The following is a 27743-nucleotide window of genomic DNA, read 5'->3' on the forward strand; positions in this document are numbered from 1 at the left end:
ATATATTATAGTTGGTATTTTTATAAATATTTGATAAGTCTGTAGTCTTTTTATTTTTTAATTTAATTTTATTTTCAGTATTGGATTCACTTTAACGTCTGTAGCCTTTTAAAAGTTTTAACTTTTCTCTAGCATTTTTATATAAAATGTTACTCATGAATTGCTGCCACATTTAGAGTTAGTACTTATTTTTGAAGCTGGCTTAGCGTGTCGGCTAGTAACGATGTGTGCTGTTGTCTCCAGACCATCGGGTGCTTTCTGCTCGAGGTTGCCACCAAAGATCCCTGCCTTGTAGTAGCAGGAGAGGCTCTGGATGCCCTCTTCGACGTTTTCGCAGATGGTAAAGAAGCTGAAAGGGCCTCAATTCAAATTAAATTGTTATCTGCCCTGAAAGAGTTCCAGCCAGTCTTCAAAATGAAGGTAGGTAGCGTTTTATTTAGAAATGCTGAAGTCTCAACATTCTGTGGGCGGAGAGTGTGTGTGGTTCCCTCCCTGCAACCTCACTGATTCACATAGCACTTCACCCCCCCCACCCCACCCCCCCTTCTGCGTGAATGCTTGTTGGCTGAGTCAGGGCTCAGGCGCCCTTTCTGTTGAATCACTGTGACTTGAGCCAAAATGGTGTCCACAAGTTCCTCTCTCTGCAGCGGGTTAGTAATGTTCACAATGCTTACGTGTAAGCACTACACTCTAGCCTGCAAAGCACTTTCATAGACACGTTAAATTTATTTTATATCATGTAATGCATTATAAATGGCTGATTTCATTGTTTTGAATATTTCCCTTTGCTTTGGGAAAAAAGGCCAGCAAACTACAGGCTGGTCTGTAACGGAGAATGCAGCTACCTTCATTTGCCCATTTATTTATGGATGGATGGATTTATTTATTGTTTCATCAGAAGCATCGTACTAACTTTGAGTCAAAAAATAATTTTCAAGAACTATTACAGTGGTTGGGGGAAGCAATCAAATTTAAAAAACAGCTTTGAGTTTCATGTCCATAAATTAAAGTTTACCATTCTCCTCTTATAAAATCTCCATTTCGTTTTCTTTTGAGAAATAAAAATATTTGTGTTTTTGGCTTTTACATTTTAAGTTAACTTTTGCTTTTAAATCTTTGTCAAGCGAATAGAAGTTTTAATGAAAAATTAGCTTACTTTTGTTGTTTTCCAATATGTATTTCTTTTCTCTAACAAACTTCTAACGCAAAATTTAATTCCCATGGACAGAATCCTATGATAAGTTTTTAGATGAATATGATTGTATGTCTAGAAATTCAAACTTTCTGAATTCTTTTAAGGCATAAAAAATAGTTTTCTAAAAAAATTTTTTATAAATAGTTTTCTTCTCCAGAAGAAAAAAATAGCAACACATGCCAGGCACATTGTGTTGTAGTTACATCAATGTTGGTTTAGAACATTAATAATTGATTTGTTTTTAATATTGTCATGTTTTGGCATCTTACATTCAAAAATATAGTGAGAGTGACTGACATTTATTGAGTTAAGCTTTACCAATAGGTGATGTTAGTCTTGAGGGGAAAAACTTGACCAGTTTACTCTTTTTTTTTTTCTTTGATATATATTTTTTCTTGAAGTATAGTCAGTTTGTAATATTGTGTCAGTTTCTGGTGTACAGCACAATGCTTCAGTCGTACCCAAACATACATATATTCGTTTTCATATCCTTTTTCACTGTAAGTTACTACAAGGTACTGAATATAGTTTCCTTTGTGACTAGTTTACTGTTAATCATGCTTTAAGTCTGTAGTTTTGTTTGTTTGCCTGGGTTTTGTTGCTTTTTCTTTTCTTTCTTTTTTTTTTTTTTGAGATATAATTGACATATGACGTGTTAATTTTAGGTGTACAGTACAAGGTAATGATTTGATACATGTATATGTCGCAAAAAAGATCACCACCATAAGTGTAGTTAACATTCATCACCACACATCGTTACAGATTTTTTTTTCCCTTGTAGTGAAAACTTTAAAGATCTACCCAGTGTTAACTGTAGTCACCGTGCTGTGCTTTAAACCCCGAGACTTACTTCTCTTATACAGTTGATCCTTGAACAACACAGGTTAAATTGGGCGTATCCACTTAAATATGCAGATGTTCTTCTGTAGTAAATACTACGGTACTACATGATCCTCGGTTGAATCCTTGGCCATTAGAGTTATACTCAGATTTTCAACTGAGGGTGGGGGGTTGGCACTACCAACCCCTGCATTGTTCAAGGATGCACTGTAATTAGAAGTGTGTACCTCTTGACCACCTTCACCCATTTCACCCATCCCCCCGCTTCCTCTGGTATTTGTTTTTTAAGCAGTGAGAGGTTTATTCCCACTGGTTCCCTGCCTCACAACTGGATGGTGTTTCTCGAAGCAAAGACAGATGTACGTTAGTATTTTCATTAGGATTCTCCCCCTTTATTATCCAAAAGGCATCATCATATATGGTCCTGCACTTGATGTGCTTTTATTTAACACTGTCTCCTAGAGACATATCCATACCGGTACATGGAGGGTGTCTACATTGTTTTTAAGGGTCACAGGCCCTTTAAACTTCTGAAAAAGGGAGTCTGCAAGGGAAGGAGATGTCCCCTCTTTCCCTGCGGCTGCCAGGAAGGTAGATGTAGTCAGTTAAGAGTATCAAACTCTGCGGAAGCAAATGCTTAGAGAGTAGTTATGCAAACTGTGAACCAGGAAAATGAGCCCTGGCCTCTGGAAGCTCTGTTGTTCTGATTGATTTTCCTACCTAATATGCATTCGATGGTAATGACATTTAATTTAAGCATTTTTCTTTTCTCAAAGCTATAAAGCCCTGATAAAATTTTTTTGTTAGCCAGAATGGCAGCATGTAGTTTCTTTTTTTTATATGAAGCTCCTTTGTGAATGAAGCCACAGTTGCATTAAAGGCTGTTCAGTATATATTTGGTCCTAAATTGCATTTAACCACAACACAATGCATTTTACTAAAAAATCTTCTCTAGAGCAGCCATTCTCAGAGATGTCCCGTATCAGCAACACCAGCATCACCTGGTAACTTGTTACAAATGCAAATTCTCAGGCCCAGCTCCAGACCTACTGAAAATCAGAAACTCTGTGGACAGCCCCCCAATCCATTTTTTAACAAACCTTCCAGGTGATACTGTTGTATGCTAAAATTTGAAAACCATTGCTCTAGACTAGAGGTGAGGTGTAGTTCACATACCATAAACCTCATTATTTTAAAGTCTACAATTCAACTGTTCGTGTAACCATCATTTAAAAGGTGCACAATCCTAATTTACCTTTATTACGGCTCACGCACTCCATTCCATTACCTTGGGAGTGAAAGATGTTTCACCAAGTGCTGGCAGCTATTTGTTCGGAAAGTAAATACATCCAAAATTGAATGCTTTTCTTATTTAAAGGAATTAGTAATATATACCAAGTCACATATGATTTTTTTGTGGGGGGAGGGTAGATACGAAAAGAAGGCAGAGCTAAATACAGCCCAGATCAGCTGTGTGTTCTCGACAACGTGAAGATGAATTTGAGAAGGTTTGTCGCTTATCAGGAAACTGTTGAGAAAAGACTGACTACTTGACCCATTGAAAGACACCAGTTCTCGCCCCAAAGTGTTCAAAGCTGAAGAATACTAAAGGATTTCCTCTCGGTGTATGCACTCCTGAAAGTCATTTTTTTAATGCCTGTGTTCTGTATGTTAATTTGAAGTTTGTAAAAATTCCAAGACCTCTCAGAGACTCTTTTTTTAAGCTCTGAGATCAGCCTGGCATTTCCAGCGCTCTCAAAAATGTTTCCAGCATGTTTTAATCACTGGAAAACATGAAGAGTGGACGAGTGGAAACACAAGGGAATCTCAGGTGGTTCTTCATGAACAGTGAACACGCTTCCAATCATGTTTTCCTTGAATTTTGGGGAAAAAAAAAAAAAGAAAAATCCGAAGCATTACTTAGATGCTCTTTTAAGCCAGTATCATTTTATATTAGATGAATGATATTTAGCTGAAATATGAAGACAAGCTTTATAAAAAAAATTTGGGGAGTATGAAGTGTATCAAGTATGCCTACCTTTTGTGAAGGGGGAATGAGTTGGACTCACATTCTGCTATTTAGGAGAATATACTGATGAGTTAATGAGGACGTTGTCACCCCCTGTACAAATGAATCTGATTGGTTATTGCAGTGTAACATCACGCCTTGTTTAATTTGATATGGAATCGGGATTGGAAGAAGATGTTTTTTAATAAATAACTTTAATTGAAAGCTTTGTGTCGTATAAAATCTTCTTTAAAATGTCAGATAACCCTATTCCTGGGTGTTGGCTTCCTAATGGATGTTGCTTTGAGCATATGTGTAATATTAAAAACAAGACTTAAAGCAGGAATCTCCAGCATTACTCTCAATGTCCTTGAAGTAATAGGGTGACAGCTGGAGCAGAGGGAGGCAGTTTCAGTACACATCGTTGTCTGAGCGAGGCTCCTGGATCTGGGTCAGTTCCGTTTTCTGTCCATTTGCCTGATCAGAGAATCCATTGTTGGAGATTGGAAAACTTCCCCACCATTGATCTCAGTGCACCTGTTAAAAGGCCCAATATTCAGAATAGGACTTAACTTTTTACTTTAGTTAACATCCATCACCTCACATAGTTACATTTTTTCCCCTGGTGATAAGAACCTTTAGAATGTACTCTCTTAGCAACTTTCAAATACATAATACTGTAATATTGCTAGCTGTAGTCACCATGCTGTTAACTGTCCAGTAATTTATAACTGGAAGTTTGAGCCTTTTGATGACCTTCACCCATTTCACTCACCCTCCATCATCCCACCCTGACCCCTGCCTCTGGCAACTAACAATCTATCCTCTCTGTCTGTGAGTTGAGGTTTGGTTTTGTTTTGTTTGGATTCCACATATAAATGAGATCATACAGCATTTGTTTTTCTCTGATTTATTTCGCTTAGCATAATGTCCTCAGGATCCATCCACGTCGCAAATGGCAAGATTTCCTTCTTTTTTATGGCTGCATAACATTCCACTGTGTATGTACACTACATTTTCTTTATCCATACAACCATTGATGGACATTTAGGTTGTTTCCATGTCTTGGCTACTGTGAATAATGCTGCAATAAACACGTGCAAATCTCTTTTTGAGACAGTGATTTCATTCCCTTCAGATAAATACCAGAGGTGGAATTGCAGGATCATTTGGTGGTTCTTTTTGTTTTTTGGCTTTTTTTGAGGAGCTTCCATACTGTTTTCCACAGTGGCTGCATCCATTTACACTCCTACTAACAGTGTTTGAGGGTTCTCTTTTCTCCACATGCTTATCAACACTTACCTCTTGACTTTTGGATAATAGCTGCTCTAACAGGTGGGAGGTGATATCTCATTGTGATTTTGAGAGACAAATTCTTCCAATGAAGAAAAGCTTCAGCTTTCTCCCTGCTTCAAATATTTATAGGATATAATTATTTTCAAGGAGAATAAAATTTCCAACTTTTGTCATCTTTCCCACCCTTCCCAACCTATAAACATTATGCAAAAGATCCAGCACAGGGCCCAGCACATAGTATGCTCTTGATAAACATTTGTTGAAGAAATAAATGTTGGTGATTTTCTGTTTTATTAGCAAGCTTGCTGCAGTTGTTGAGTGCAGAATCATCATACGGAACAGTGGAGGGTGAATTATTACATTGGAAATGTGCCATCCCCCCAATTTTTTAGGCCCTGAGTCATGAATAATCTGTATTGCTGCCGTTTAATTTTGCTACTCGAACAGCAGGGAAGATGGGGAAAGATTAAATATACTCTACAGCTCTGTTTACATAATAGCCCAGGCAGAGTATGAATATTATTCATGGCACAGTAAAATAAAAACTATAGTTTGTTTCCTGCAGGAAAAAAACTCTGCTTTAAAATACTTTTATTTGTAAATCATCCAGAACAGTCCATTCAAGATACACACTTTTTAAAGTGTTGAATTATGAGCTTATGTGAGAGCCTTTGTTTTAGAAGATATTTTTGAAGTGTTCAAGCTGCCATGGCATGTTTACCCAAGGAAATAAAAATCACTGCTTTACTTTTTTTTTTCTGCCTTTACGATGGAAACACATTTTATTTCAAAATAGAATTGATTTTGAAATATTCATCATTTAATTACATTTCTTTGTCTGCAGTTTTGTCTTTTGCTTTCATCTAGTCTTTAAAAAAAATACCTTTGAGTTATCAAGATAGGGAAAAGTTTTTCTCTCTTCAGCATTCCTGTTCAGCCAGTTCTGTTGTAGTCTTGCTTCCTGCCTTTTTGAAATTGCATGGACCAATACTTGATTGTACAGGCATACCTTGGAGATATTGCCCATTTGGCTCCAGACAACTGCATTAAATCAAATATCTCAATAAAGTGAGACACGAATTTTTTGTTTCCCAGTGCATATAAAAGTTATATTTATACTGTACTGTAGTCTTAAGTGTGCAATAGCATTATGTTTAAAAAATGTACATACCTTAATTTTTAAAATACTTTATTGCTAAAAGATGCTAACCATCATCTGAGCCTTCAGTGAGTTATAATCTTTTTCCTAGTGGAGGGTCCTCCCTCGATGTTGGTGGCTACTGACCAGTGGTGGTGGTGGTTGCTAAAGGTTGCGATGGCTGTGGCTGTTTCTTAAAATAAGTCACCAATGAAGCATCGATTGACTCTTCCTTTCACAAACAAGTTCTTTGTAGCATGCAAAACTGTTTGATAGCATTTTACCCACAGAACTTCTCTCAGAATTGGAGTCAATCCTCTCAAATCCTGCTGCTGCTTTATCAACTAAGGTTTTGTTCATTCACCCAGAAGAAGCAACTCGTCATGCGTTAAAGTTTTATCATGAGATTGCAGCCATTCAGTCCCATTTTTCAGGCTCCACTTCTAATTCTAGCTCTCCTGCTATTTCCACTACATCTGCATGACTTCCTCTACTGAAGTCTTGAACCCTTCCGAGTCATCCATTAGAGTTGGAGTCAACTTCTTCCAGACTCCTGTTAGTGTTGATATTTTGACCTCTTCCCACGAATCGTGGGTGTTTTTAGTGGCATCTAGAGTGGTGAACCCTTTCCAGAAGGTTTTCAATTTATTTTGCCCAGATCCATCAGAGGAATCACTATCTGTGGCAGCTAAGCCTTATGAAATGTATTTCTTACATAATAAGACTTAAAAAGTGAAAATGACCCCTTTATCCATGGTCTGCAGAATAGATGTTGTGTTAGCAGGCATGAAAGCAACATTAATTTCACTGTACGTGTCCGCCAGAGCTCTTGCGTGACCAGGTATGTTGTCAATGAGCAGTAGTATTTTGAAAGGAATCTTTTTCTGAGCAGTAGGTCTCAACAGTGGGCTTAAAATATTCAGTAAAACATGTTGTAAACAGATGTGCTCTCATCCAGGTTTTGTTGTTCCATTTACAGAGCACAAGTAGATTTAAGATGATTTTTTTTTTAATTGAAGTAAAGTCAGTTACAATGTGTCAATTTCATGTGTACAGCACAATGTCCCACAGTATACATACATGTATTGGGTTTTAGCATAATTCTTAAAGGTCCTAGGAGTTTTGGAATGGTGAATGAGCATTAGCCCCTAACAAGAGAATCAGTCTGTCCTTTGAAGCTCTGAAGCCAGGCACTGACTTCTCCACTCTAGCTATGAAAGTCCTAGAGGGCATCTTCTTTCAGTGTAAGGCTGTTTTGTCTACATTGAAAACCTGCTGTTTAGTGTAACCACCTTCATTAATGACCTCAGCTAGATCTTCTGGTTAACTTGCTGCAGCTTCTACATCAGCACTGGCTGCTTCACTTTGCACTTTTATGTTATGGAGATGGCTTCTTTCTTTAAACCTCATGAACCAACTTCTGCCAGCTTCAGACTTTTCTTCTACAGCATCCTCACCTCTGAGTCTTCACAGAATTGAAGAGAGTTAGGGCCTGACTCTGAATTAGGTTTTGGTTTAAGGGAACATTGTGGCTGGTTTGATCATCTCTCCAGACCATTCAGACTTTCTCCATGTCAGTCACAAGGCTGTTTTACTTTCTTATCAGTCATGTGTTCACTGGAGCAGCACTTTTAATTTCCTTCAAGCACATTCCCTTTGCATTCACAACGTAGCTAACTGTTTGATGAAAGAGGCTGAGGTTTTTTTGTCTGTTTGTTTGTTTTTGGCAAAATAATACATTTATTGCATATGATTGGCAGACAGATTGCTGACTTATTCTCTCCAAGTTTTAAAAGAATTTCAAAATAACAAAATGAATTATACACAGCATAACATTTGTGGTACAGTTAGGCTCAGGGGACCACTTCATTTTTCACAGAGTGGGCAGAAATGTCTGTCTCCAAACTTGTTTTGACGTAGTTGACTTTTGGCTGTGAGTCCTTGTCCCAGTCTGAAACCTCAGGAGGTTAAGTTCACCAGCCAATGGGGCTGGAATTCTCTCAGCCGTAGGGATGTGAGGTTCCAGTCAGAGGTGAGGAGAAGTCTTCCTGGAATGCACCGATAAAGCCTCTTGAGCAGAAACAGAGGAGACAAGAGCAGAGGGGATTGGGGCTGAACCAGAGGGACCTCCAAGAGGGGGTGAGGAGTCCTCTCCTGTTCCAGCATTTCCCTGGGGTCTCCACTCAGAAGAATAAGGGCACCTTAGAACAGAACAGCAGCAGCAGGTAAAACTGGATGTAGGAACTCACTTCTGGTGGCTTCCAGAACCTGAAGGCAGGGCCCAGTAGGACCCTCAGCTGGACTCAGGACACTCCAGGATGCCAGGGAGCTACAAGCCCTTGATTAACAAGATGTTCCAGCCAACGGTCTCAGCTCCTGGAAGGCACAGTCAGGTTGTTTTGCAAGGATAGCCCTTTCACTAGGACAGACAGACCTGCACGAACACCCTGGAGTTGGGTAGATAGATTGCCTAATGTTCGGAGCAGAGCTCCATGTCCCAGATCCAGTGTTTAAGAAGACACAAAGCTCGTCTTGAGGTTGGAGAACACATGGCTCACCTCAAAGATGACATTGTTTCTACACTGCTGGGTGGGATAAGGTTTAGGAGAGAAATGGTCGAGGATGGCCTGGTTGGCATCAAGAAGCTGGACAGTTAGCTGATACACACAGTTAGTGCCTTGTTGGTCTGTCCACCTGTCAAGGCATAAATCTCAGTCTTGCCACTATCCAGGAGTTCCGGCAAGAGGCTGAGTTTTTGACCAGCCTTGACTTTCGACGTGCCTTCCTTGCTGAGCTTAATCATTTCTAGCTTTCGACTTACAGTGAGAACGTGCGACTCTTCCTTTCACTCGAACACGTAGAGGTCATTGAAGGGATATTATTGGGCTTAATGCCAATATCATTGTGTCTTAGGGAACAGGGGGGCCCGAGGAGAAGAGATGAACAGAACAGCCTGCTGGTGGAGCTGTCAGAACACACACAACTTTATCAGTTAAGTTCACCATCTTCTATACGTGTGGTTTGTGGTTCCCCAAAACAATTACAATAGTAAAGACCAACGATCACTGATCACAGATCACCGTAATAAATATAATAATAATGAAAAAGTTTGAAATATTGTGAGAGTTACCAAAATGTGACACAGACATGAAGTGAGCAGATGCTGTTGGAAAAATGGCACCAATAGACTTTCTCTACACAGGGTTGCCATGAACCTTCAATTTGTAAAAAGCGCCGTTATCTGTGAAGCGCAGTAAAACGAGATATGCCTGATTTAACTTATATATTGGACATGAGCAATTTTAGCTCTCTCTTCTCCGTATTCAGAAATTCTTTGTTTTCAGCAACAAAAAAGTTGTCCTAGTTTAAACCATCCTTTTTGAGGAGCACAGCACTCCCTCTCCTTGCCTTTTTATTTTTACACAGATTCATCATATGTAGCTAGTCCATATATTGTCCCCTTCAAAATAAAATCTGTCATTGTCTCTGTCTTGTTACTGCTTAGATGCCTTTCTAAGCATTTATTTCAATTTCAAGGAGACTGTGACACTGACGGATTGTCTGCTACCAAAGAAATTCTTGGTCCTTTGGATGATTCTGCCCCAGGACTTGGATTGTGGAGTCAACACAAAGTCAAGGGTTAGTGAGATGTTCATGGTGGAACAAGAGGCCTGTGGTCACACTGGTGTCCTCTTTTGGGGGGCAGCTTCTCATTAGACAGTTCCTATGGCTGCACCAGGTCCCTGCTGCCCTGTGCCTGCATTTCCTTTCAGAACCTGATCCTCCCGCCCTCTCATTGATTTTGTGAGCTACCCTACAACTTTATAATAAACTGTATTTTTGAAAGCCATGCTTTTTTTTTTTTTTTTTTTTTTTTTTTTTTTTTTTTGCTAGCTAGCAGCATGAAAACCCTGATTGAGATGTATCCTTCTAGAGCTTTTCTGGACACAGCCACCTGCACCTACATGAATACATTGTTTGTGCAATAGGAACATAATGTTCTGCAACCTGGCTTTTTCCTTTAACAGTAATTCAAGGATGTACTGTCGTGTTAGATTCGTGGTTAGTTTTCGGGTGAACCTTGCTCTTTGAACTTGAAAAATTACTTGATTTCCACTAGATGTTCTATTAGATCTTGGCTTGATAGTTTGGGGTGAAGTTTGCTTTTCTAGGCCTATTCTTGAGACAGCACTTTTAAACATTCTTTAGAGTCTTCTAGTGGTTTGGAGAATTGAATCTCCTCATTTCCGTTGGACCTAGTCCCAAATTCGTATTAAAAATAAACCCACAGAAATTACAAGATGAGGACCAAAGATTTTTAGAAATTTTGTACTTGCTTCACAGTAGTAATTCTTAACCTTTTTCGAATCAGTAATTATACTGAGAATCTGATGAAAATCATAGACCCTTCAAATAAATGCACTGCATTAGTTTTTCTACTGTGTATCAAATTGCCCCAAATTTAATAGGCTAAAATAACAAAATTTAATATCTCACAGTTTCTGTGGATCAGGAATTCAGGAGCAGCTTATTAGCTGGGCGGTGCTGCCTCCCGATCTCACAAATTGCAGTAAAGGTGTCGTCTGGGTCTGCAGTCAGATGAAGGCTTCACTGGGCTGGAGAATTTTTTCCAAGGTGGCCCATTCACGTGACTATTGGCAGGAAGCCTCAGTCCTCATGACACAGCAACTGGCTTCCCCCAGAGTCAATATTCCAAGAGACAGAGAAGGAAAAAGCTGTGATGCTTTTTATAATCTATTTTCAGAAGTAACACACCATCAATTCTGCCATCACTTCTGCCATGTTCTTTTTGTTGCAAGTGAGCCACTAAGTCCAACCCACACTCGGGAGAGGGGAATTAAGTTCCACACCTTGACGGAAGGAGTGTCAAAGAATTGATGGACATATTTTTAAAACCACCATATACATATACATATCTTCATTCTGCATCAGAGTTCAGAGTGTTTATGGATTTTTTTCAATTCACCCATGGACATCGGATTGAGAATTGTGATTTTATATTGAGCTGGTTACTCTTCCAACTTTAAGTCAAAAATTATTCCAAGCACTTCTAAATGCAATTGTCTATTAACAGATTTCTTTATTCATTTAATCTTTAGTGTTTTATTAAACAAATATTGCCCCCATTTTTACCTTTTCTCCACATTGGGGTGAGAGTAGTCTTTTTTATTTTATTTTTTAAAAAATTGTTATTGAAATATAGCTGATTTAAATGTTGTGTTCGTTTCTAGCATACAGCAAAGTGATTCAGTTACACACATATTATGGTCTATTACAGGATATTGAATATAGTTCCCTGTGCTACAATAGGATCGTTTATCTATTTTGTATATAGTAGTTGGTATCTGCTAATCCCAGACTCCTAATTTATCCCTCTCCCCGCCTCTTTCCCCTTTGGTAGACATAGTTTGTTTTCTCAGTGTCTGTGAGTGAGTCTGTTTCTGTTTTGTAAATAAGTTCATTTGTATCATATTTTAGATTCCACATATAAGTGATGTTGTATGGTATTTGTCTTTCTCTGTCTGATTCACTTCACTTTGTATGATAATCTCTAGGTCCAACCATGTTGCTGCAAATGGCATTATTTCATTCTTTTTCATGGCTGAGTAGCATTCCATTGTATATATATACCACATCTTCTTTATCCAGTCTTCTGTCAATGGACATTTAGGTTGCTTTCACATCTTGGCTATTGTAAATAGTGCTGCTGTGAACACTTGGGTACATGTATCCTTTCGAATTAGAGTTTTCTCCAGATATATGCCCAGGAATGAGATTGCTGTTTCACATGGCAACTCTACTTTTTGTTTCCTAAGGAATCTCCATTCTGTTTTCCATTGGCTGCACCAATTTATAATCCCACCAACAATCTGAGAGGTTTCCCTTTCCTCCACACCCTCTCCAGCATTTAATATTTGCAGACTTTTTTTTCTAAATGATGGCCATTCTGACTGGTGTAAGATGATACCTCATTGTAGTTTTGATTTGTACTTCTCTAATAGTCAGTGATGTTGAGCATCTTTTCACATGCCTATCGGCCATCTGGGAGGGTAATCTTTTTGAAACATGAGTTAAGTCACATTGCTTCCTTGCTTTTATGCTCTAGCACTTTGATGGTTCCCATTATCCATGAGATAAAGTTCAAAATCCTTGCCATAAACTGCAAGTAGCATGATCACATGTCCAGGCTTGCCTGAGAGTCCAGCATAATTATTAACATAAGTCCAGGACTCTGTTTGACTATCAGAAGAGCCCTGGATTAAGATTAAGGGAAACTAATAAGACAGCATAAGACCCAAGATTGGATCTGGGACCAGCATAGAAGCAGCTATAGTGGAAATAACTAAGATGACTGACCAAGTTGAATTTGTAACGTGGACTTGATAATAGTTTTATCACTGTTAAATTCCTGATTGGATCACTGCGTTTATGAAAGGGAATGTCCTTGTTTTTAGGAAATACATATTGAGGCACTTAGGAGTAAAGGAGCATGATGTCTCTGACTTACTCTCATATGACTCAGAAAAAAAAATCATCTATATATAAATGTAAAGAGAAGTAAAGCAAATGGGGCAAAATATAAACAATTGGGTAAAGGGTACCTGGAACTTCTTTGAATTATTCTTGCATTTTTCATTAATTTGAAATTAAATCAAAATTAAAACTTAGGAAAATAATGTTTTTTTAAATAGGGGAAAAGAGGTGCTCCAGTTTAGACATTAAATTAGATGGTCATCCTAACCATATGTGGTCTGGTCCTGTTTGACCCTCTGATTTCTCCTGTTCTGCTACTGCCTTTTTCTCTAAGTTTCACCCATTCTGTCCTTTATTCAGTGGTTTGAATGCACCACGCTCCTTTGTGTTCTGTGTGTATGCATACCCACCGTCTGGCTTCTGTTTCCACTTAATCTACTTAACTCTTACTCATCCTTCAAAACTCAGCTCAAATAGCAATTTCATAGGGAAACTTTCTCTAATCCTCCAGACAAGACCAGGAGCTGGTGTTCTAGATGCTCATAGCATCTTGTACTATATACCCTTCCTTCACAGCACTTCATTCTTGATCAGAATGTTAGCACTTGCTGAACTGTGTACCAAGCACTCTACTACTGAGGGTACCACGGTAAGAAAAATAGACATGGTCCTCCTTGTGTTTACAGACCTTGTGGATCAGTAGGAAACAGACATAATCAATGTAAAATTACAAAGTGAAAAGTGCTACAGAGAGGGAGTATATGCTGCTGTGAAGCCATAAGAGAGATTTGATCTAGCCAGGGAGGTCAGGGGAGGCTTACTTGGAGAGGTATTAACTAGGTAAGACAGTAAACTAGGTGAAGAAGTAGGGAGAACAGTTCCCAGGAAGAGAGAACAGCCTGTGCAAAGGTCCTGGGGCCAGAGGGAGTGAGGCAAAGATAAGAAATTGACAAAACATTGTAAACTGACTATACGTCAATTAAAAAATAAAAACGCATTGCAACAGATTGAAAGCAAAAGCAGCAATACTGGAACCAGCTTTCAGCCACAAAAAAGAGTTAGCAGTCTAACTCTCATTGGATTTTTTTATGAGATAAAAATTTACTACAGTTTAAACCAGTTGATGCACATATTCTGTTATTTGTACAGAGTTAAAGTAGAAAACATGATTATCTTAATAGGTGTGGAAAAAGCATTTGACAAAAATCTAACATTCTCAGCAAACTAGGAATAGAGGGAAACTTTCTCAACCTTTTAAAGAACATCTACAAAAAACTAGAGCTAATGTCATACTTATTGGTAGAAGACTGAATTATTTCTGCCTAAGATCAGAAACATGGCAAGGATTTCCATTCTCACTTCTTTTATTCAGCATCACGTTGGTGATCCTAACCAGAGCAATAAAGCAAGCAAATCAATAAAGAAGACATATGTATCGGAAAAGAGGAGGTGAGACTGCCTTTGTTTGCTGTTGACATGATTATTAGAAAATCTTAAGGAACATACAAAAAAGCTACTAAAAGTAGTAAGTAAATTTGGCAAGATCGCAGCATACAGGATTAATACATAAAAGTCAGTTGTATGTCTATATACTAGGAATACATTTAAAAAAGAAATTCATATAACAATTCTATTTATAATAGCATCCAAAAACATACTTAAGAATAAATTTATAGAGGACATTTAATATCTGTACATTGAAAACTACAAAACATTGCTGAGAGAAATTAAAGGAAACCTAAATGAATGGAGAAATATACCATGTCAGTAAATTGGAAGATGACACTTCTCCCCAAAAGGATTCAAGGCAGTCCCTGTCAAAATCCCAGCAGGCTTTTCTGTAGAAATTGACAAGCTGACTCTAAAATTTGTGAGGAAAAGCAAAAGACTTAAAGTATCCAAAACAACTTTTAAAGAGAAGAACAAAATTAGAAGACTTATACCACCTGATTTTAAAACTTACTATAAAGCTATAGTAATTGAGACAGTATGGTATTGGCATAAGGAAAGACATAGAAATCATTGTAACAAATTGAGAGTTTAGAAAGAGACCCATTATTTTTAAATGTTTCATTTATTTATTAACAGAGGTCTTGGGGATTGAACCCAGCACCTTGTGCATGCTAAGCATGCACTCTACCACTGAGTTTTACCCTCCCTCTAGACCCATAATTATATGACCAATTGCTTTTCCACTAAAGTGCCAGATTAATTCGATGGAGAAATAATAGTCTTTCCAACAAATGGTGCTAGAGTAACTGATATCTATACAGGAAAAGACCTAGATTCAAGAGTCAAGTTTTAATAAACTTTAATATTTTTTACTAACTCATCAGGTTAAGTGCTGCTGACTATTTTTTTCTGTAAGTGCATGATAGGGAAGAATACAGTGACTATTAGTACAGGAGGTGCCAGTGCCTTGATTGATACTGGCCACCAACAGGTTTACCCACCATTGCTTTTGTGCCCCCAGTGCCAATGTGTCAACACAGAGACAGAGGCAAGTGATGCTTTAGCATCGTTGTGAAAATAGTTTTGACCTTGTAGGCCCCTGAAAAGGATCTATGGGACACAGTTTGAGAACTACTCGTCTAGAAAGAGGTAGAGAAAAGGAGGAGGACTGAGACCCTTAAAATCTAATATTTAATGGCCTGGTTGGAGGAAGAACCTAAAAGGATACATAAGAGAAGAGGGTAGAGCTCAGGGGTAGTGCGTGTGCTTAGCATGTGCAAGGTCATGTGTTCGATCCCCAGTACCTCCATTAAATAAAGCATAATAATAATAAATCAACCTAATTACCTCCTCCTCCAAAATCAAAACAAAACGAACTAAATGGATACATAAGAGTAACCAGAGAGGTAAGAGAGAAATCAGAATGGGTAAAATCAGGGACACTAAGGGATGCTGCTTTCAGAAAGAGAAAGGGGCCAAGAATGTGGAATACAGTTAAGGTCCAGGAAGAGGAGAGATGAAAAATGACCACTGATTTAGTGACTCGGATGCCACCTGTGACGGTAGCAAGAGCTACTTCCATGGAATGATCAGGTCAGAACTCAGACTTGGGGGAGTTGGAGGAGTGTGGGAGGAGAGGGAGTGAAGCTGGGGCAGAGACCAGCCTTCAGAGAGATTTGTGAAGGGAAAAAAGGAGACAAGGCAGTCGCTGAAGGAAGGAGTCCCACCTGTTCATTTACTATAAATGAATACATGAATGAATTGGTGATGCTTTGGACCTGCAGGACAGAGCGAGAGAAAATCCCAAGGCGATACTGGTTTCCAGCTTGTGGAACTAATTGATTAGTGACTATTTGTCAAGATGGGCAGCCAGTCCCAAAGGAGGGGGAACATACCTGTAGTTTACCTGTAGTTTGAGTTGAGGAAGCATTTACCTAGGAAATCTTAACTTCCTTTTTAAAGAAATTGGTTTCCCCCGCCAGACTTCAAAACCTGCTTACTGCTTCTGTTGGTAACAAACTCTCAGAGTTTCAAAATTTTAGTGAATACTCTTTTTAAAGCTTACCCCTTCTTTGAGTTAAAAGTTCACCTTAGTTTTATTATCGAACCAAAAAAAAAAAAAGTTATGTCTTCATATAGTGGAAGATTCTCAAATTTTACCCTGTTAGAGAATTTATATCTTTAATTAAAACTATTTTGGCCCACTTAATTGAGCATTTTCTTATTTTAATGAACGGAATTAAATTGAGTCATTTTTTTCAATGCAGAGTGAAAAGTTATAAGCAAGTGGTTTCTAGTATTTGCTTAAATATATTTTTAGCCTCCCTAGTCTCATATAGGAACCCTAATTATGAGAACACAGTTGTCCTAAAATTTTAACATTTTCATCAGTGTACGCCTGTCCATGAAAAGAACAAATTCTTTTTAAATAAAGGAGTACAGCCTTCAATTACTCCCATTTAGTATGAATGAAGCCAGGAAAAATACATTCCTACTCTCATTTGTAGGAACCTATTTCCTGAGTTTATTCAACATAAAAATAACTAAAGTAATTCAAGTAAAATAGGAAGAAATGAAGATTTTTGTGGAATGAATTCTATTGAACGAAAGGAAAAGTGGATTTGTTTTTAGGGCCATGAGATTTTAAATTATAGATAATGGAACAAGTAGAGAACATGGAGCTGAGAAGATTTCATGAAAGTGTTTGAAATAGTTGCCTTCCGTTTTTACTTTTTTATTTCAAAGATTAGTGTACAAGCCAGAAAATAAGTGTAAAATCATGGCAGTTTTTTTTAAGACATTACACCCTCTAAGGAGATAACTCTCTATTGTGCAAAGATTTTCATTAAAATTTACACAGGAATTTAATGCATTACACAATTTGATAAAAATAAAACGAATAAGCTACCGAAAAGAAAAAAATTAAGCCATATGAAAGATATGGAAGTTTTCACTTTTGGTCTTCCACTTTGACCTTGAAGTATAAAGTAGAATAAGTTCTGAAAAATTCAGAAGATGACATTTTCCATTGCTCTGTTGAAAGAAGTTATATTTCCTTTCAATTTTTTAAAGTTATAGTTAATAAAATAGGTGTTACATGTGTAAGTGAAGTAGTTCACAACTTCTTCGACCAAGAAACAACGACCAAGAAAATCCTAGAAAAGTTTTTCTGCCTCCCTGTTCCTCTTCCCAAAAATAAGTACCCATACTGGTTTTGCATGTATCCATCTAGAAATGGTCTTTGCATGATAAAGCTCATACTTGCATGTGTCATTCCCCTGTTTTGTAAACAAACGTCCGTGTACTCTATACCTCTCAATAGCTTCATGTCGTTTGTTAATATCTTAGACACATTTCCACATCAACACATATAGAACTGCTCCCCACGCCCCCCTTTTTTTCAGTAGCACCACAGAATTCCACTCAAGGGATGGATTCACGATTTAATTAGTCTGCCCTTGGAGAGGGACGCAGCACTGCAAGGTCAAGAGATCAGACTCTGGAGCCAGACAGTCTGGGTTTGAATCCTGCCTCTACCGCTCTCTCACTGTGTAAACTTAGACAAATGACTTAATTTCTCTGCCTCAGTTTTCTCACCTGAGAAAGGGAATACTGGCATCAGGCACTTAATAGGTTTGTTGTTGAGGATTGGGTTAATATTTGTAAAACACAGAACAGTGCTTAACATATATTAAAAGTTATACAAATGTTTCTTACCAAGAGAGATGTCTAGATTGTGTCCAGTCTTTTGCTGCCACAGACAATGCTGTGGTGAATGTTCTAGTACTTGTGTGAATATCTATGCACAAGATAAGGAGGAGCTATATATATATTATATATAACATATATAATAATGTCCCTTTATCAGAGAGCCTTCCCACACCCTCATCTGAAATAATGCACACTATGCCCCCTTATTCTACTGTATTTTTTCTTTAGTACTTATCATCATTTGATATGTACATTTATTTAGGACATTATATTTTGAACTCCACAAATTGGTCCAGATCTCTGCTCTTTACATTTGGAGAGAAGGATAACAACCAGAAACCTGAGAAACAGCCTGTGTTCAGGTTTTTTCATTGCTTTAAAGAGTGCTTTAGACAGAGCCTGGCATCTGGAAGCCGCATGTTGTGTAGGGCTCCCCGCACCCTTTCCTGCCAGTCCTGGAAGGTGAGGAAGTCTTTGTTACTGCCATCACGGGCTTGCAGGGTCCCTGCAGAGAATGAGAGGCCTGTGGGTCTCTGTGATGTGTAATGACGTAGGCAGCCGAATACATTCTGGAGGAAACAGGAGAAAAGAGGCAATTAACCCTACTTGGAAGTTTCAGGGAGAGAGAGACGTGGCAGATGCCGTCCTGCAAGATCTACCCTGATCCTTGCCATTCTGGCGCACACCAGCCTGACTGCCGGCTGCCAAGCTGCACATTTCCTGGCCCGAGGACTTTCTTTGGCCTCCAGGTCTTTCTTTGCCCCAGCATCACCAGTCAGAAATACAAGGAATGGATGAAACGTCTCCCTTCCCCATCCCTCTGTGATGGCTGGCAGGCGGAGGTGTATGAATACCCAGCACACTTGCCCCCTGAACCGGGTGGCTCTGAGGTCCCAGCATTCTCCTGCAAGATTAAGCCTTACTTACTCACACTGGTACCCTGCTTGAAAACAGACCTTTTATCGCTGAGACCTTCCCCATCTGGCTTCCCCTCGCCCCACTGGGATCACCTCCCTCATGAACTGTTTGCATTGAACTCTTGGTTTAGTGTCCACTTCTGGAGGAACCTAAAGCAACACAAGACATATTTAAGTTATGTTTTAAGGGGAATAACGGTGTGTGTGTAAAATTTGTTAAGTTCACACATTTACATTCTGGGTGTGCAAGAGTTTTGTACTTTAGCCATACCCATGGAGTAGTGCTAGTCAGTGTGCAGTTATCTTGGATTTCTTGCCATAGGATGGAGGAGAATTCTTATTTTCATTTATCAAACTAATTTCCTTCTGTCGATATTAAAAATTGCCTTACTCCAGCCCAAATGTCTATTTAACAGAAATTAATTTGATAATCAAATAAATTCTATCTAGACCTAATTAGGACCAGAACAATGTAACTGCTTGAACTGAAAAAACAAAAAAAAAAACAACAAAAAAATGAATATTAGAAAATCCTAGTGTTGGAGGGAGGAGATAGCTCAGTAGTGGAGCATATGCTTAGCATGAACAAGGTCCTGGGTACCTCCATTAAAAAAAAAAAAACCTAATTCCCCCCACCACCAAAAAAACAAAAGAAAAGGAGAATACTAGTGGGAGAATATGATGGTCCTCTCTACATTCGTCATGTCATTGCCAATAACATGGGAAGTAAATTCAAGAGGGAAATCTTCCACCCAAAGACTCAAAATTGCTGGTACATTCTGAGATCCAAGCAACAAACCTCAAAGCTGATTTCTGAGATCTAATCCACTAGTGTGTGGATGGAAATACTTGCCGAACTACATGTGAAATTGCACTTGAAAAGGCAATTGATAAGTTCTTGTCTAACAGGAATGAGATGAAATGCGATACTGGAAAATCAGAGCAATACATCCTAGTCTGAAAAACAATGTTTTAGTCCAGGAGGGACAACAGGTATAAAAAGTGTAAGAACGTGCTTACCTAAATTGCACCTTCATTTCTGCATCTGTCAAGGGGGATCACCTTGATGATTACTTGGGTAGGTCTGGGGATTAATCTAGAAAATAATAATAAAATATTTATGAAAGGACATACTTTTAATAAGTAGAATGGCACGGAATTCTATGAAAACCTTCCTTACAGCGGTGTTTATGATAGCAAAAGATTGCAAAAGAAGGTGAATCCATAGAGATATAAAGCATATTCATGGTTGCTAGGGGTTGGGTTAGGGAGCAGGGGGAGTGACTGCCCACATGGGGTGATAAAGATGTTTGGAGCCAGAGGGAAGTGATGGCTGAATAATGTTATGAATGCACCAAGTGCCACTGAACTGTACACTTCTAGATGAAGTGGTGAATGTTTTTCTATGTGAATTTACCTCCAAAAAAAAAAAGTAACACCTCCACCTAGGAGTGAGGGTGGGCAAAGAACAAACAGTACGGAAGGGGATAAGGAACAAATTCTTCCTCCTCATGCTCCAAGTCCACTCCTTGGATGTAATGACTGCCAATGGTTTCTTCTAAATCCTTCCAGAAAATAGTGATGCTTAAACTTTTTTTTTCTTTTACAGAAGTTGGATCATACTGTACACACTTCTCTCACCTTGCTTTTTTCACTTAATGATATATTTTAGTGAGTTCCTCATGTCAGTATGTTCAGTGCTGGCCCGTTCATTTAACAGCTGCAAAGCAGTATTTTATTGACTGAGTGCACCTTAATTTGTCTGACTAGACCCCTCTTGATGGATACTTAGGTTGTTTTCAGTTCTTGGCTACTGCAGACAATCCAATTTTAAATATTCTTACTGAAAGTTCTTTGTGCACGTGTGCAAACACATGCGTGGGATAAATCTCTAAAACTGGATTTGCTGGGCATCATGCACTAGAGTGTGTCCCTAATTCCCTGCCCTCTGCAAAGTCCACATGTTGAAATCCTAACCCCCAATGTGTATTTGGAGATAGAGTCTTTAGGAAGGTGACTAAGGTTAAATGAAGTCATAAGGGTGGACCCTAATCAAACAGAACCAGTGTCCTTTTAAGGAGAGGAAGAGACTCCAGAGACCTCTCTCTTCCTGTGTGTGCACATTTAGGACACAGGGAAAAGATGTCATCTACGAGCCAAAAGGAGAGTTCTCACCAGAATCCAACTCCTACAGCACCTTGATCTTGGACTTCCAGCCTCCAGAACTGTGAGAAAACAAATTTCTGTTGTTTCAGGCAGCCACCCAGTCTGTGATGTTCTGTTATGGCAGCCTGGGTAGACTAAGACCTTGGGACAGAAGACTTAAACATTTTAAACTTGATGGATAGGACCAAAATAATCCACTGAAACATTTGCTCTGTTTCACAAGGCTTGTGTCTCCCATATCCTCACCAGCACTGGGTATAATCACACTGTTCAGTCTTTGTCAATCTGAGAGACACACAAAAAAAGTACCTAATTTTAATGTATGCTTGAAATTGAGTTTTTTTTTCAAATGTGTGTCTGACATTTAAAGAGTGAATCCTTTATCCTCCATCTCCATCCCTGGAAGCCCATTATGTGTTATTACATGAAAGCTCGTCCAACTCCGCGGGGATGTTTCAAGCAACTCTCTTATTCACTTTCCATTTCCTCTCACTTCTTTAATAATTCATGAGTTGAAATGGCTATAAAGGAATAAAGGTAAGAGAACATTATTGGCAGGGGTCTCTCGTATTTGGTAGTAAGATATTTAATTCAGTGATTTGGGAAAATGTGCTATAGGTCATATAATATTATAGATGAATGTAGGCTTCCACTAGAGTCAAATTTTCTCAACTGCCTGATTGCAATATGAAATGGATTTGAACGGTTTTAGAACAGAAGTGGTCATTACTTGTGTCCAGCAGGCTGTTAGGAGTAAGAATGAGGAGGATGTGTAATTTTTGTTCTTTGAGATACGTTAGGCTAGCTTCCCCCGATCATTGTTCTTTCCTCCTTCTCGTCACTTGGGAGTGCAAGGATGTGTCACCTGGACCCTCTGCTCCAGGGGCTCGCAGGTGCCCCATTCGAGTTACGCATCCCATATGCCTGTCCTCCAGTTGCCTGCATTCCTGCCAATTGAAAAAAGATGGGCTACCATGACATATATAGATTAGAATACACACCCACACACCCATGGACCACTGGACTGTGAGCAATGCCCTTGTCCCCAGTGTTAAACGTCAGTGGAATGAGTGAATGAGTGTAGGTATGAGTGACTGAATGGCCATAATGCCAATTAGTTAAGTATCCAAATGCTTCTTGGGAAGGATGTGACTTCAGCCAGGAGACTGAGCACAGCTCTTGATCTCCATAGGATTCAAAGTCATGACCTTGTAGCCACATTAGCAAAATGCATAGCTTGAACAGATTGATCAAGCCCACCTATGAAAAACTGAAATATTTCACACACACACACACATATACACACTCACATGAAATGAATTATGATTTGAGAAGCTGTACAAAGATGATATATTATAACTCATTCTTTTTTAGCCATTAATTCACAGATACTGATTAATCATTGAACACTCATTATGGTTGTGTGTTCTCAGATTCAGTTTTAGAACTTTGAACAAGGTCAATAATCTTGTTTTGCTCTGGTCATAGTCCCTCATTAATTACTGAGAGTGAGTAACTCTGTCTTAAATATTTTCTAGAGCACTCGGAGAAATAGCTTTCAGCATATCTCAAATTTGTTATGTAGGCTAGTTCCAAAACAGACTGGGGGTTACAAATTTAAAACTGTTCCCTCTCATGATGTCTCCAAGGTTGTTTGGGATTTTTTTTTGGTAAATCGTCACCTTGTCAATTTCTATTTGTGGCATACAGTGTGTGCCTCTCAGAGCCCTAGGCTGTATTCTGTGACTCCATTTTCCTGGCTGTGTAATATATCCATTTGTCCTCATTCTGCAAACTTCAGTTGGCTTTTTTTTTTTTACCTCTGCCCAACAAATATGGAAATTGCCCCCCTTATTTTGGCCCCCTTTTTCAAAACTTATCAGACCATCCCCAAACTCCAGGGTAACTCTGGAACTTAAATTATTCAAATTTTTCTTGAATGAGATGCCTTTTAGACTGGATACACGATAACAATTAGGGAAAAACTTGGCTCCCTTTGTCATGCATTTTACTGTAGAAAAGGCCCTCATGGCTTGGCTTACGCATGTCTGGAAGTTGGCTTCTTTGCTGTGAGACAGTCAATGCATGATATGGAAGTTCAGAACATATTTAGTTCTGTCTGTAGCAATTCTTTTGTTGAAGATGCTTGTCACCAAACATCCTGGAGGGGGATGGAGTGGAAATGAATAACAGACTGGGGTGTTGCTTGGATGGGGAAGGCAGAGTACTGCCTAAATTAGTGCTGAAGAAGTGATTTTACTTTACAAACCATTACAGTGTGAAGTCACGGGGGCTATTTTGTTCTGTTGTATATGTGTGTTTAAGCAATGCATTTATAGAGTAAAATTATTTTTTAAACAGTTCAAATGGGTATAAAATGAGATGAAAGTCTCCCTCCTTCCTGGATTCCTAGTTCTTTTGTTTTCCTCCCCGGACTTCTGTCAGTCTCTGGTATATCCTTCTAGAGAAATTCTCCATTTATGCAGATACACACACACACACACAACTAGTAGCATAACACTGTTGTCTACTTTGTATTCTCTGTTGTGCTTTTTCATAACAATATACTCATTCAACAGACATTTACTGGGCACCTATTATATGCTGGATCCTGTTCTAAGTTCTCAGGCTAGAACAATGAACAAAACAAACAAATGATGTTGGTTTTCTATTGCTGAGTAACAAATTACCACAAACTTAGCAGCTAAGAATAGCAGACATTATTATCTCTCAGTTTCAGTGGGTCAAGGGTCTGGGCACCGCTTAGTTGAGTTTTCTGCTTCAGGCTCTCGCCAGGCTGCAGTCAGAGGGTCTGCAGGGCTGTGTTCTCATCCGGAGGCTCAACTGAATTCTTTGTCTGTTTCCAGGCTCCCTCCAGTTGTTGGTAGAATTCATTTCCTTGTGGTGACTGGACTGAGAGCTTCAGTTTTTCAACTGGCTATTGGTCAGAGGTGCTCAGTTTCTGGCTGCTGCCCTCAGACAGTTCACAGACGGCAGCTTCCTCTTTCAAAGCCAGCAGGAGAGTGAGAGTGAGTCAGCTACCAAGACGAAGTCTTATAATATATAGCATAACCATGGGAATAACAGCCCATCATTCTGCCATATTCTATTGATTAGAGACAAGTCACGGGCCCCACTCACACAGAAGAGGAGGGAATTACACAAAGATGTGAACACCTTTCACATGTATTTGAAGTGGGGCTCATGGGTTGGGGAGGGGGTGCATCTTAAAGTCCATCTGGCTTGCAAACCAAAGCCCTGTTTTCATGGAGCTTATATTATAGTCAGGGAAGACAGAGAACAAAGGAGTAGACAAAGAAATGTTCGGTGCTGCAGGTAAGTGCTAACACAGAACAATAAAGCTGGCTAAATGGAACAGAAGTGAAGGAGTGTTGTTGCAGAAAAGTGTGGTCAGGGCAGGCCTCCCGGGGGCAGCAATGTGGGAGCAGAACCCTGGAGGATGAGAGACAGCTGTACAGAGAGCACAGAGAGAAGTGGGCTTCAGCCTAAGGCAGCAAGTGCACAGGCCCTACCTGGTGGGCATCCTGAAAAGTTCTGTAACAGTCAGCCCACCCATGTGGCTGCAGCCATGGCTCAGGTGGTAGGACACAAGGCCAGAGAGGAGATGGGGGTCAGATCAGGTAGAGCCTGGTGGATGTAAGGATCTCTGAGCCAGATGCAGAGCCGTTGGAAAATTGGGGCAGAGGAGAAACACTGTTTGGCTTACCTTTGCAAAAGATCATCTTGTTCCTGGAGCGAGAACAGACTGAAGGGAGGCGTCGGTGGAAGCAGGGAAACCAGTTTGTAGGCTGTTTTACTAATCTGGGCAGGAAGCAACGTTGGTTTGGATCAAAGTGGTGTTGGTGTGTTTCCTGTAAAGTAGGCGGCTATCGTCTGAGGTAGAGCCTGCAGCACTGAGGGTGGGAAGGAGAGAGAAATTTAAGGGTGATGATGGCGAGGATTTTGGCCACTTGAAGAATGGAGTCACCATGTACTGAGATGCAGAACACAGTGAGGGGAATGGGTTTTGCCAGAAAAAAATCTAGAGTTTGATTTTATTATACACTTTAAGAAGGAGGATATAGTCAAATTCATATTTTAAAAATTTCAGCCTGGGTGCTGTGAGATGTGGGATGGAGAAGTTTAAGTGTGGACACTCTGAGACCCCACTGGGAAAGGTATTGTTGTGGCCGAGGCAACAAGTGTTGGTGGCCAGGACTCAGCAGACAGGATGGGAGTAGAGGGAAGTGAATGGGCTTGGGATGTGTTCTGGAGGTTGTCTAAATGTAGTAGGAACGGTTTCGTTGGGAGGAAGACAAAACTTGTCTGATAGGCATAAAACAGAAGGTGACTCCCAACATAGGACAAGAACAAGAGTAAAACTGGATTCTCCGCAGGGGCTTTGGAAACTTCTTTCATGACCAAGTGCCTTAGTCAGTCCAGGCTGCTATAACAGAATACCACAGGGTGGCTTATAAGCAATAGAAATTTCTTTCTCACACTTCTGGAGGCTGGAAGCCTAAGATCAGGGTTCCAGCACGGTCAGGTTCCGGTGAGGACCCTCTTCCAGGTTGCTGACTACCAATTTCTCTATGTATCCTCAAGTGGTGGAGAGCAGAGAGAGGATGCAAGTTCTCCTATGCCTCTTATAAGGGCACCAATCCCATTCATCAGGGCTCCACACTCATGACCTCATCTAATCCTAATCCTATACCCAAAGGTCCCCCTACTCCTATACCATCACATCCAGGAGTAGGGTTTCAACATAGGAATTTTGGGAAGACATAAACATTCAGTCCATAATATCCTGTCCCTGGATTCCCCCAAATTCATGTCCTCTCACATGCACAATACATTGATTCCATCCCCCAAGTCTCAAAGGTCTTAAACTCATTCCAGCATCAACTCTGAAGTCCAAAGTCTCATCTAAATATCATCCAGATCAGGTATGGGTGGGAATCTAGGTATGATTCATCCTGAGGTTAATTCCTTTCCAGTTATGAACCTGTGAAACCAAATTATGTGCTTCTAAAATATGATGATCGGACAAGCATAGAACAGACATTCCCATTCTAAAAGGTAGAAATAGGGAAGAAGGCAGGGGTGATGGATTCCAAGCAAGTCCAGAATCTAGCAAGGCAAACTCCATAAGCTTTTAAGGCTCCAGAGTAACCCTCTTTGGCTCCATGCTCTCCCCTCCAGGTCTACGTGAGCAGAAATCTCACCTTTCTGACCCACTGGGGCAGTGGTCCCACCTCCACTGGGGTGACCATACTGCTTCTGTAGCTCTAATAGGTAGGAGTCAGCCTCCAGGGCTCTGGCACAAAGTCCCATCCCCACAACTCTGGGCAGCCCTGCCCCTCCCTGGTCTGGGCAGAGGCTGTCTGGCCTGTTGGAAGCAAGGCAATGGTCCCCTTTTCTGAAACCAAGGAGGCAGCCCTGATGATCTCTGAATCTCTTCTGAGGTCACTCTTTCCTTGTCTCGAAGAATATAATAGCACATGATCTCATATGGTCTCATCCTGTACAATCCATGAAGTCTGACAGCCTTCCTTCATTCCTTCCCATTTCATTCTCCTTCAGTTCAGACCAGCAGTTTTCCTCCTGAAGTGGCTGATTAGTGGTTCACAACCAGTCATTTCCCAATGACCCAAATGGTTGTTTGGCCATAACATTAGTGTTCTCTCCCTCTCTCTCTTTTTTTGCAATATGCATAGGCTGAGAATTTCCCAAATCACTACGTTCTATTTCCTTTTTTGCATAACAATTCTGTCTTTAAGTCATTTCTCTCTTCTTGAATTTTACTATAAGCAGCCAGGAGGAGCCAAGCCACACCTTCAACACTTTTTTTAGAAATTGCTTCAGTTAAATATCCAATTTCATCACTTGCAAGTTTTACCTTTCACAAAACACTGGAACACAAACACAATTCAGCCACATTCTCAGCCACAAAAACAAGGATGGCCTTTCCTCCAGTTTCCAATAACATGCTCTTCATTTGTGTCTGAGACGTCAGCAGAATGTCCTTTACCATCTGTATTTCTACCAACATACTGTTCATGACTTCTTGGGTATTCCCAAAGAAGACAGACTTTCTCTACAGATCTCCTCTTTACTTTGAGCTGTCACCAGAATGACCTTCAAAGGGCCATTTGTGCTGGTGCAGGTTTTTTCTAGCATGCATCTCCAAAATCCTCCAGTGTCTATCCATTTCCCAGTTTCAAAGCTGCTTCCACATTTTTTGGTATTTTTTGTTACTGCAGCACACTTAACTTCTCAGCATCAATCTTCTGTATCAGCCAGGGTCCTCCAGAGAAACAGAACCAGGAAGATGTGTATAGTATCTATTATTTGGACTTACTGTATGTATCATATACAACCAGATATGGAGATTTATTATGAGGAATTGGCTTATGCTATTGTGAAGACTGAGATGTTCCCCATGATCTGCTGTCTGCAAGCTGGAGACCAAGGAAAACCAGTGGTATAATTTAGTCCAAGTCTGAATGCTTGGCAACCAGGGAT

General features: G+C 39.7%; 1 protein-coding gene and 1 long non-coding RNA gene across 3 annotated transcripts in view; one reads left to right on the top strand and one right to left on the bottom strand.

Annotated features, from left to right (window-relative positions):
- HEATR3 (HEAT repeat containing 3) overlaps positions 1–27743 on the top strand; it is a 60690-nt gene that overhangs the window by 29074 nt on the left and 3873 nt on the right. Inside the window, exons 14-15 of one of the 2 annotated variants that reach the window (XM_072967337.1) lie at positions 244–420; positions 3467–4268. In XM_072967337.1, coding sequence (XP_072823438.1) covers positions 244–420; positions 3467–3589 — 300 coding nt within the window. In that variant the 3' untranslated portion in view covers positions 3590–4268. Of the gene's footprint in view, positions 1–243; positions 421–3466; positions 4269–27743 lie in introns of those variants that run through there. The other variant, XR_012075582.1, reaches the window with a different exon arrangement.
- Positions 18373–20150, bottom strand: LOC140698116 (uncharacterized). The gene is made up of 2 exons (XR_012075583.1): positions 20073–20150; positions 18373–18704 (listed from the first exon to the last, which is right to left on the bottom strand). It is a non-coding gene; the product is annotated as an uncharacterized lncRNA (long non-coding RNA).

The sequence above is a fragment of the Vicugna pacos genome, chromosome 9 (assembly GCF_048564905.1).
Source record: "Vicugna pacos chromosome 9, VicPac4, whole genome shotgun sequence".
Lineage (NCBI taxonomy): Eukaryota > Metazoa > Chordata > Mammalia > Artiodactyla > Camelidae > Vicugna > Vicugna pacos.